This window comes from Haematobia irritans, chromosome 3 (assembly GCF_050003625.1).
Source record: "Haematobia irritans isolate KBUSLIRL chromosome 3, ASM5000362v1, whole genome shotgun sequence".
Taxonomy (NCBI): Eukaryota; Metazoa; Arthropoda; class Insecta; order Diptera; family Muscidae; genus Haematobia; species Haematobia irritans.
Genome location: NC_134399.1, coordinates 63,645,760 through 63,658,605, shown reverse-complemented (window position 1 = coordinate 63,658,605; position 12,846 = coordinate 63,645,760). Strand labels below are relative to the sequence as shown.

General features: G+C 28.3%; 1 protein-coding gene across 2 annotated transcripts in view; it reads left to right on the top strand.

The window, feature by feature from the left end:
• Positions 1–12,846, top strand: part of yl (Putative vitellogenin receptor yl) — a 39,762-nt gene that overhangs the window by 16,714 nt on the left and 10,202 nt on the right. For both annotated transcript variants that reach the window (XM_075301051.1, XM_075301050.1), the window contains exons 7-8: positions 9,856–10,667; positions 10,983–11,252. In XM_075301051.1, coding sequence (XP_075157166.1) covers positions 9,856–10,667; positions 10,983–11,252 — 1,082 coding nt within the window. The remainder of the gene's footprint in view (positions 1–9,855; positions 10,668–10,982; positions 11,253–12,846) is intronic.

Genomic DNA, 12,846 nt, shown 5'->3' with positions numbered 1-12,846 from the left:
TTCAATAATCGATATCTCGAAACCTAAGCATTTTTGACCAAATTGTTACTTAACATTTTCTCTTTAAAATATATTTTTTATGCCCAATATGCACTTGTTTTGTTCCATTTTGTGAAAAATGCGGTCATTGTCTAAAAAAAGCTAAAAATATTAAAATTTTCAATGATAGATATATCGAAAACTAAGCATTTTTGTCCAAATTGTTACTTAGCATTGTTTCTTCAAAATACACTTTTAATGCCCAATATGCACTTTTTTTTGTTACATTTTGTGAAAAATTCAGCCATTGTCTAAAAATATTTAAATTTTCAATGATCGATATCTCGAAAACTAAGCATTTTGGACTAAATTGTTACTTAACATTTCCTCTCTAAAATACACTTTTTATCCCCAATATGTATTTTTGTAACATTTTGTGTAGAATGCAGCCTTTTTTTTAAAAAAGCTAAAATATTTAAACTTTCAATGATCGCTATCTCGAAAACTAAGCATTTTTGACCAAATTGTTACTTAACATTTTCTCTTTAAAATATATTTTTTATGCCCAATATGCACTTTTTTTTGTTACATTTTGTGAAAAATGCAGTCATTGTCTAAAAAAAGCTAAAAATATTTAAATTTTCAATGATAGATATCTCGAAAACTAAGCATTTTTGACCAAATTGTTCAAAAAATGAAATACACTTTTAATGCCCAATATGCACTTTTTTGTTACATTTTGTGAAAAATGCAGTCATTGTCTAAAAAAAGCTAAAAATATTTAAATTTTCAATGATCGATATTTCGAAAACTAAGCATTTTTGACCAAATTGTTACTTAACATTTTCTCTTTAAAATACACTTTTTTCCCCAATATTAACATTTTGGTTACATTCATGTTTACAATCAAACTTAAAAGGTGTTACGTCTGAATAGCGCTCATAGTATGTTTACTGGGAAGCTGACTAGAAATAACTACAAAATTGATAAGCTGGCAGCACTGACACTCACGCGTTGTATGATGTTATCAGTGATGGGATTTATAAAATGTGTGGTACAAACTCAAAGGGTACTTTTATGCGTGTACAATCATCACCACTGATTCGATATTTTTATTTTATTGTTGCTACGCAGAAATTTGATACTCTTATTTATAAAATACTGCTGCTACTGCGTTTGGCAATATGCAACAATTTCACATTCTTTGTAGTGAATTATGGGCAGACAATATTTAAATTTTGAAGGGTTACATTATGAGAAAACTGCAGCAATTTTCAAAAAAAAAAATAAAAATATTTTAACTTTCAATGATCGATATCTCGACAACTAAGCATGTTTCACAAAATTGTTACTTAACATTTTCTCTTTAAAATACACTTTTTTACCCAATATGAACTTTTTTGTTACATTTTGTGAAAAATGCAGCCACTTTCTGAAAAACAGCAAAAAATATTTCAACTTTCAATGATCGATATCTCGAAAACTAAGCATGTTTCACAAAATTGTTACTTAACATTTTCTCTTTAAAATACACTTTCTTACCCAATACGGACTTTTTTTGTTACATTTTGTGAAAAATGTAGCCATTTTTGAAAAAAAAGATGCAAATATTTAAACTTTCAATGATTGATATCTCGAAAACTAAGCATTTTGTGCCAAAATTGTTACTTAACATTTTCTCTTTAAAATATACGTTTTTACTCAATATGAACTTTTTTGTTACATTTTGGGAAAATGCAGCCATTTGCTGAAAAAAGCTAAAAATATTTAAACTTTCAATGATGGATATCTCGAAAACTAAGATTTTTTCCCAAAATTGTTACTTAAAATTTTCTCTTTAAAATACACTTTTTTACCCAATTTGAACCTTTTTGTTACATTTTGTGAAAAATGCAGCCATTTTCTGAAAAAAAGATACAAATATTTAAACTTTCAATGATTTATATCTCGAAAACTCAGCATTTTGTGCCAAAATTGTTATTTAACATTTTCTCTTTAAAATATACGTTTTTACTCAATATGAACTTTTTTGTTACATTTAGGGAAAATGCAGCCATTTTTGAAAAAAGTTTAAAATATTTTAACTTTCAATGATCGATATCTCGAAAACTAAGCATTTTTCACAAAATTGTTACTTAACATTTTCTCTTTAAAATACACTTTTTTACCCAATATGAACTTTTTTGTTACATTTTGTGAAAAATGCAGCAATTTTCTGAAAAAAAGCAAAAAATATTTTAACTTTCAATGATCGATATCTCGAAAACTAAGCATTTTTCCCAAAATTGTTACTTAACATTTTCTCTTTAAAATACACCTTTTTACACAATATGGACTTTTTTGTTACAATTTGAGAAAAATGCAGCCATTTTCTGAAAAAAGTTGAAAATATTTTAACTTTCAATGATCGATATCTCGAAAACTAAGCATTTTTCCCAAAATTGGTACTTAACATTTTCTCTTTAAAATACACTTTTTTACCCAATATGGACTTTTTTTGTTACATTTTGTGAAAAATGTAGCCATTTTTGAAAAAAAAGATACAAATATTTAAACTTTCAATGATTGATATCTCGAAAACTAAGCATTTTGTGCCAAAATTGTTACATAACATTTTCTCTTTAAAATACACTTTTTTACCCAATATGAGCTTTTTTGTTACATTTTGTGAGAAATGCAGCAATTTTCTGAAAAAAAGCAAAAAAAATTTAAATTTTCAATGATAGATATATCGAAAACTAAGCATTTTTGTCCAAATTGTTACTTAACATTGTTTCTTCAAAATACACTTTTAATGCCCAATATGTACTTTTTTTATTACATTTTGTGAAAAATGCAGTCATTGTCTAAAAAAAGCTAAAAATATTTAAATTTTCAATGATAGATATCTCGAAAACTAAGCATTTTTGACCAAATTGTTCAAAAAATGAAATACACTTTTAATGCCCAATATGCACTTTTTTGTTACATTTTGTGAAAAATGCAGTCATTGTCTAAAAAAAGCTAAAAATATTTAAATTTTCAATGATCGATATTTCGAAAACTAAGCATTTTTGACAAAATTGTTACTTAACATTTTCTCTTTTTAAAATACACTTTTTTCCCCAATATTAACTTTTTGGTTACATTCATGTTTACAATCAAACTTAAAAAGTGTTACGTTTGAATAGCGCTCATCTTATGTTTACTGGGAAGCTGACTAGAAATAACTACGAAATTGATAAGCTGGCAGCACTGACACTCACGCGTTATATGATGTTAACAGTGATGGGATTTATACATTGTGTGGTACCAACTCAGAGGGTACTTTTATGCATGTACAATCATCACAACTGATTCGATATTTTTATTTTATTGTTGCTACACAGAAATTTGATACTCTTTATTTAAAATATACTGCTGCCTTTCTTGCGTTTGACAATATGCAACAATTTCACATTCTTTGTAGTGAATTATGGGCAGACAATATTTAAATTTTGAAGGGTTACATTATGAGAAAACTGCAGCCATTTTCTAAAAAAAGTTAAAAATATTTTAACTTTTAATGATCGATATCTCGAAAACTAAGCATGTTTCACAAAATTGTTACTTAACATTTTCTCTTTAAAATACACTTTTTTACCCAATATGAACTTTTTTGTTACATTTTGTGAAAAATGCAGCAATTTTCTTAAAAAAAGTAAAAATATTTAAACTTTCAATGATCGATATCTCGAAAACTAAGCATTTTTCCCAAAATTGTTACTTAACATTTTCTCTTGAAAATACACTTTTAATGCCCAATATGCACTTTTTTGTTACATTTTGAGAAAAATGCAATCATTGTCTAAAAAAAGCTAAAAATATTTAAATTTTCAATGATCGATATCTCGAAAACTGAGCATTTTTGACCAAATTGTTACTTAACATTTTCTCTTTAAAATACACTTTTTTACACAATATGAACTTTTTTGTTACATTTTGTGAAAAATGCAGCCATTTTCTAAAAAAAGTTAAAAATATTTTAACTTTCAATGATCGATATCTCGAAAACTAAGCATGTTTCACAAAATTGTTACTTAACATTTTCTCTTGAAAATACACTTTTAATGCCCAATATGCACTTTTTTGTTACATTTTGTGAAAAATGCAGCCATTTTCTAATAAAAAAGAAAATGATATTTAAACTTTCAATGATCGATATCTCGAAAACTAAGTATTTTTCCCAAAATTGTTACTTAACATATTCTCTTTAAAATACACTTTTTATCCTCAATATGCACGTTTTGTTACATTTTGTGAAAAATGCAGTCATTTTCTAAAAAAAAAAAAACTAAAAATAATTAAATTTTCAATGATCGATATCTCGAAAACTAAGCATTTTTGACCAAAGTATTACTTAACATTTTCTCTTTAAAATACAAGTTTTATGTCCAATATGCACTTGTTTGTTAAATTTTGTGAAAAATGCAACAATTTTCTAAAAAACGCTAAACATATTTTAATTTTTAATGATTGATATCTCGGAAACTAAGCATTTTTGACAAAATTGTTACTAAGCATTTTCTCTTTAAAATACACTTTTTTACTAAATATGCACTTGTTTGTTACATTTTGTGAAAAAAGCAGTCAAAAGTTTTAAACTTTTAATGATTGATATCTCGAAAACTAAGCACTTTTGACAAAATTGTTACTTAACTTTTTCTCTTTAGAATATACTTTTTATGCCCAGTATGCTTTTTTTTTGTTACAGTTTGTGAAAAATGCAGTCATTTTCTAAAAAAAAGCTAAAAATATTAAAATTGTGAATGATATATATCTCGAAAACTAAGCATTTTGGACTAAATTGTTACTTAACATTTCCTCTCTAAAATACACTTTTTATCCCCAATATGTATTTTTTGTAACATTTTGTGTAGAATGCAGCCTTTTTTAAAAAAAGCTAAAATATTTAAACTTTCAATGATCGCTATCTCGAAAACTAAGAATTTTGAACAACATTTTTACTTAATATTTTCTCTTTAAAATACACTTTTTTACCCAATATGAACTTTTTTGTTACATTTTTTTATTCAAAATTTATTGTATAATGAATATATGAATAAGTACTTGAAGATGAGCCGTTTCAAGTTGAATTCATGTTTAGATTATATTAACAATCAAACTTAAAAATAACTACAGCACTGACACTCACACGTCTTATGATGTTATCAGTGATGGGAATTATCAACTGTGTGGTATAAAAGACAAAGGGTACATTTGTGCGTATACAATCATCACTACGGATTCGACATTTTTTTTATATTATTGTTGCTATAAAGAATTTTGATACTCTATATTTAAAAAATGCTGATGCTTTTGTTGCATTTGACAATATGTAAAAGTTTCACCCTTTTCATAGTGAATTATGGGCGGACATTATTTAAATTTTGACGGGTTACATTTTAGGAAAAAATGCAGTCATTTTCTTCAAATAGTTAAAAATATCTAAATTTTCAATGATCGATATCTCGAAAACTAAGCTTTTTTAATAAAATAGTTACTTAAAATTTTCGCTTTAAAATACACTCTTTATACTCAATATGCACTTGTTTGTTACATTTCGTGAAAAATGCAGCTATTTTCTAAAAAACAGCTAAAAATATTTAAACTTTCAATGATCGATATCTCGAAAACTAAGCTTTTTGACAAAATTGTTACATAACATGTGTTCTTTACAATACACCTTTTATGCCCAGTACGCAATTTTTGGTAACGTTTTGTGATAAATGGAGACATTTTCTAAAGAAGCTTAAAATATTTAAACTTTCAATGACGTATATCTCGAAAACTAAGCACTTTTGACAAAATTATTACTTAACATTTTCTCTTTAGAATATACTTGTTATGTCCAGTATGCATTTTTTTGTTACATTGTGTGAAAATGCAGTCATTTTCTAAAAAAAGCTAAAAATATTTAAATTTTCAATATTTAAATATTTAAATTATCTCGAAAACTAAGCATTTTTGACAAAATTGTTACTTAACATTTTCTCTTTAAAATGCACTTTTTTACCCAATATGCACCTTTTCGTTACATTTTGTGAAAAAAGCAGCCATTTTCTAAAAGACAAGGGTAAAAACTTTTAAACTTTTAATGATTGATATCTCGAAATCTAAGCACTTTTGATACATAAATTTTTTGTTACATAAATTTTTCTATTTAGAATATCCTTTTTATGCCCAGTATGACCTTTTTTGTTACATTTTGTGAAAAATGCAGACAGTTTCTAAAAAAAGCTAAAAATATTTAAATTTTCAATGATCGATATCTCGAAAACTAAGCATTTTCGACAAAAGTGTTAATTAACATTTTCTCTTTAAAATACGCTTTTTAAGCTCAATATGCAATTTTTTGTTACATTTTGTGATAAATGCAGACATTTTCTAAAGAAGCTTAAAATATTTAAACTTTCAATGACCGATATCTCGAAAACTAGGCATTTTTCACGAAGTTGTTGCTTAACATTTTCTCTTTAAAATATACTGTTTTACCCAATATGAACATTTTTATTACATTTTGAGAAAATGCAGTCATTTTCTTAAAAAAATAAAAATATTTAGACTTTCAATTATCCATATTTCGAAAACTAAGCATTTTTGACAAAATTGTTACTTAACATTTTCTCTTTAAAGTACAATTTTTATGCCAATTATACACTTTTTTGTTAAATTTTGTGTAAAATGCAGCAATTTTTGCAAAAATCGAAAAATATTTGAACTTTCAATGATGGATATCTCGAAAACTAAGCATTTTTCGTAAAATTGTTACTTAACATTTTCTCTTTAAAATACACTTTTTTCCCCAATATGAATTTTTTGTTACATATTTTAATTCAAAATGTATTGTATAATGAATATATGAATAAATACTTGAAGGTGAGCCGTTTCAAGTTGAATTCATGTTTAAAATGATGTTTACAATCAAACTTAAAATTGTTACCTGTGAAAAAAGCTGATCTTGTGTTTACTGGGAAGCTAAGACCTTGGAAGCTAAATAACTACAAAATGGTGAAGTGGCAACAATGACACTCACTCATCGTGTGATGTTATCAGTGATGGGAATTGTAAAATTGTGGTACACAGTTAAAGGGTACTTTTGTGCGTATACATCATCACAACTGATTTGATATTTTTATTTTATTGTTGCTATACAGAATTTTGATACTTTATATTTAAAAAATGCAAAAGTTTCACCATTTTTGTTTACACTTTTTATGCCCCATATGCACTTCGTTATTACCTTTTGTGAAAAATGCAGCTATTCTCTAAAAAGGCTAAAAATATTTAAACTTTCAATAATCGATATCTCAAAAACTACGCTTTTACAATGAAATAGTTACTTAACATTTTCGCTTTAAAATACACTTTTTATGCTCAATATGCACTTTTTTCGTTTTGTGAAAAAATGGATCCATTTTCGAAAAAAAGAGCGAAAACTATTTTAACTTTTAATGGTGGATATCTCGAAAACTAACCATTTTTGACAAAATTGTTACATAGCATGTTCTTTCTAAAATACACATTTTATGCTCAATATGCACTTTTTAGTTACTTTTGGTGAAAAATTCAGCCGTTTTGCAAAAAAGGTACAAATATTTAAATTTTCAATGTACGATATCTCGAAAACTAAGAATTTTTGACAAACTTGTTACTTAATATTTTCTCTTTAGAATATACTTTTTTATCCAATATGAACTTGTTTGTTACATTTTGTTAAATATGGAGCCATTTTCTTAAAACAGGCAACAAATATTTAAATTTTCAATGATCGATATCTCGAAATCTAAGCATTTTTGGCAAAATTGTTACTTAACTTTTTCTCTTTAAAATACACATTTTATCCCCAATATGCATTTTTTTACATTTTGTGAAAAATGCAGTCATTTTCTAAAAAAAGCTAAAAATATTTAAATTTTCAATGATCGATATCTCGAAAACTAACCAATTGTGACTAAATTGTTACATAACATTTTCACTTTTTTGTTACATTTTGTGGAAAATGCAGCCATTTTCGAAAAAAACAGCTACAAATATTTCAACGTTTAATGATGGATATCTAGAAAACTAAGCATTTTTGACAAACTTGTTACTTAACATTTTCTTTTTAAAATATACTTTTTATGCTCAATATTCGAAAAAAAGAACTAAACATATTTTAACTTTTAATGATGGATATCTCGAAAACTAAGCATTTTTGATAAACTTGTTACTTAACATTTTCTTTTTAAAATATACTTGTTATGTCCAATATGCAACTTTTTGTCACATTTTGTGATAAGTGTAACCATTTTCCAAAAAAAAAGATAACATTATTTAAACTTTCAATGATCGATATCTCGAAAACTAAGCATTTTCGACAAAATTGTTACTTAACATTTTCTCTCTAAAATACACTTTGTATGCCTATTATGCACTTTTTTGTTACATTTCATGAAAAATGCAGCCATTTTCTTGAAAGCCTAAAATATTTAAAATTTCAATGATCGATATCTCGAAAACTAAGCATTTTTGACAAAATTGTTACTTAACATTTTCTCGTCAGAATACACATTTTATACCCAATATGCACTTCTTTTGTTATATTTTGTGAAAAATTCAGCAATTTTCCAAAAAGTGTAAACGATCGATATGTCGAAAACTAAGGCTTTTCGACCAAATTGTCTTAACATTTACTCTTTGAAATACACTATTTCCAAAATGCGTTTTTTAAAATTTTGTCAACAACGCAGCAATTTTTTCAAAAATGTTTTAATATTTGATTTTCAAGGATCTATAATTTGAAAATGAAAAGCTTTTAACAAAAGATTTTTCTTAACATTTTCTTTTTCAAAAAAAGTTATATGCGTTTTCAATTTGGTTTTTGTGTTGCATATAGGTATGTATTTTTTTTAAGCTTTATTCCACCATGTTCTACATATTTCTTCAAAATTTTGGCAAATTAAAAGTAATTCCCACATAATTTGGAAATGTATTATATGTATTTGAATTTATATTGAAAATGATGTTTACCATCGAACTTAAAAAGAGTTGCATTTGAAAAACGCTCATCCTGTGTTTAAAAGGAAGCTAAGATCAGAAATAGCTGCATAATAAATAGACTCTATATTAAAAAAATTATGATATTTCCCATACTATTTGCGTTTCTTGCGTTTAACAATAAGCAAAAGTTTCACCAGTTTTGTTGTGAATTATGAGCGGACAATATTTAAATTTTAAAATGTAATGTTAGTTAGAAGGAGGGTTAAAATTTATTCAAATTTTGGTTGAAAAATATCCACAACAATTTTAATTTTTAATTTGCCTCATATAGAAAATTGCTAGACAAATTATTGAGTAGCGATGCATTTCGATTTGAAGATTACAATTGACGAATTATTGCTAATGTATAGAATTTTACTGTTGAGGGTAATTATGAAGATGTTATTTTTACTCATGTGAAAAATGTTTGAAGAAATGTAGAAGTTAAGCATTTTCCAAACGTTTGTATTTATTGACATTGTACCAGTAGTCAGAATGCGACGTCGGTATATTTAACGGCGGTAAAAATTGCCCCAAATTATGTGCAAGGTGGCAATCCTTAAACGCTTTATGTGTTGCGCATAGAATGGGGACATGTACTCAAAATATGCGGTATATAGGAGGAAGTCCCGAAAATATGCGGAAAAGAGAAAATCGGTTAAATATCGGGGGAAAATCAACGAAAATTAATAATTTTGTGTGTAATAAGTGTCAAAAAAAATATTGAACAGAATTAACCGGCAATAATGTCATAATTTTTGTGTCCCCAAAACATGCGTTAGACATACATATATATATATATATATATATATATATATATTGAATTTTTGATTTCAGCACTATGTTTATCGCCTTGAAATCCCGTCGCCACGTCCATATCGATCAGAAATCTCTTAGCGGCCAGGGCGATCACTCCCATGTGTTTGAGGATGAGTTGGGTGATGACGACATAGAATTTGCTGTGGATTTCGAAACGCAGACTTTATATTGGGCCGATAGCGATCTTGGACGCATTTCATTCACAGATTATCGTAATTTGCATGCCTACACATTCCGGGGACGACTTAGGAGGCCCTACTCGATTGCCATAGTGGACGAGGATTTATTCTGGACCGAGTTGAAGTCAAATACTATTCATTGGACACATAAAAGCAATATGGGTCCATTAAAACGTTTCGACATTATTGTGAATCGAGATTTATATAGCTCAGTTTCGCTACCCACAAAAATCCCCCTTCTAGCTAGTTCACCACGCAGTGTTATGGATCATCCGTGTCAGCATTGGAATGGTGGTTGCTCCCACATTTGTGTAACACTTGGTAAATTTTCATCGGCATGCTTATGTCCAGCGGGTTTGGTCTTTAAGGATGGCAACAATAGAACTTGTATCGAAGCTTTGGATTGTGAGTTCCGATGTCATTCGGGCGAATGTTTAACATTGTCACGAAAATGTAATGGTCGCAAAGATTGTCCAGATGGATCGGATGAACAAAATTGTGAGCAAGCCAAAGATCGTAAGCCCCAAGTGATATGTTCTGTGGGACAATTCCGATGTCACAGTGGTGAGCAATGCATTGAGGCTAATAAACGTTGCGATGGTAAGAAACAGTGTCGCGACGGTACCGATGAAGATCATTGTCAGAATTTTGGTAAGTCTAATGGATAATTCGATAAATGGGGACAGTGAAACCTCTCAGAAGAGGACACCCACGGTCGCCCAAATTTTGTCAACATTTAATGTGTTAATATAGCGAACGTCTGACGAAAATTGTCCACTTTTGAGTGGTGTCCCCTTTTCAGAGTTTCCACCTTTCAAATTCTTCATTAAAAGTACGAACGTTTTTCATAAAAACTATGAACAATTCCGTTCAGATTTTGTTTATACTATAAAAACAAAAATTTGTATTTAGAAAACAATTTCTCGCAATAACCAGAAGAATTATTTTCTTTCATTTCAACCTAAGATAAATCGAAATTTTGTCATCGTCATCAGCATGTGTGCGATAATGGAAATTGTGTCGACTTCAGTGTCATGTGCGATGGCAAGAATGATTGTGGCGATAATTCGGATGAGACTGATTGTAAATTGGAACGTGGCAAAGATTCTACCAATGTTCGAATTACTTGTGATAAAAATATGTTCCAGTGTAATAGTGGTACCTGTTTGGCTAAAAGTTGGGAATGTGATGGAAAAATCGATTGTCAAGATGGATCGGATGAGCATGATAAATGTGGTAAGTAAAGTGATGAGATGTCTTTGACAATAAGGTGTAAATAAAATTAAAGTCAATTTTATTCGGCAAATTAATTACATTGTGAATCGGAGAAATGTCCCTGCGTTAAGGTAAATTACTTGATACATTGAATCAGATCTGAAACTCTAATGAGAAATCCACGCACCGAATGCTTAAAAAGTTGGCTTCCGCTCTATTATAACCCAAGTAAAATGCATTGCCCCTGAGACAATTTGGCACCACTTCCGGATCCAAAAATAAACTACTTTGCTGCTTTTTCAGCAGCTATTAAATACCATTTATTTTCTTGATATCACTGCAAGTATATGCAGCGTTAATATAGACTCAAATTCCAAAGAGGAGTATCTTAAATTTAAATGACAAATTCTCCTAATTAAAGTTTTTTAATTTTTTTTTATTTCTACGCACTTGCCACATTCTTCATCAGCATACTCTACTTGCAGCAAAACTATCAACCAATTATCAGAATAAATTCGGGTAATTCATTAAACTCAAAGTAAACACTTGAGTTTAGTGAGCCTCCTGAAAAAAGGTTTTTGATAGTCGGCTATTACCTAACCGTTTTTCGGGAGGTTCAAGTATACTTCACTTTGGGTCTCTAGGGCTTTGTCCAAATAAATTTGACAAGCATATTTTTCCTCTGTTGGTTATGCTACACTTGTAGTTTAGTCAATGCATGATTTTAAGCTGTAATCAAAAACAAAAATAAAATTTTATTTCTATAGAAAATTTTGTTCAAATTTTATTTCTGTAGAAAATTTTCTCAAAATGTTATTTCTATTGAAAATTTTGTCAACATTTTATTTCGATAGAAAATTTTGTCAACATAAAAAACTATGTCAAAATTTTATTTCTATAGAAAATTGTGTCAAAATTTTATTTCTATAGAAAATTGTGTCAAAATTTTATTTCTATAGAAAATCGTGTCAAAATTTTATTTGTATAGAAAATGTTGTCAAAATTTTATTTCTACAGAAAATTTTGTCAACATTTTATTTCGATAGAAAATTTTGTCAACATTTTATTTCTATAGATAATTTTGTCAAAATTTTATTTTATTTCATTTCATTGTCTTTATTATTCTCCAAAGCAATATTTACAAAGCCAAACCTGACCCAATTAACAATATATTACAGATTTATGCAGTGATAAAATAGCTACATAATAATAGGGTTATTAAAACAAGTAAAGGGTGATTCTTTTGGGGTTAGGATTTTCATGCATTAGTATTTGACAGATCACGTGGGATTTCAGACATGGTGTCAAAGAGAAAGATGCTCAGTATGCTTTGACATTTCATCATGAATAGACTTACGATCTGCCACAACGTCGAATTTTCAGTGAATGGGCCCTAGAAAAGTTGGCAGAAAATCCGCTTTTTTATCGACAAATTTTGTTCAGCGATGAGGCTCATTTCTGGTTGAATGGCTACGTAAATAAGCAAAATTGCCGCATTTGGAGTGAAGAGCAACCAGAAGCCGTTCAAGAACTGCCCATGCATCCCGAAAAATGCACTGTTTGGTGTGGTTTGTACGCTGGTGGAATCATTGGACCGTATTTTTTCAAAGATGCT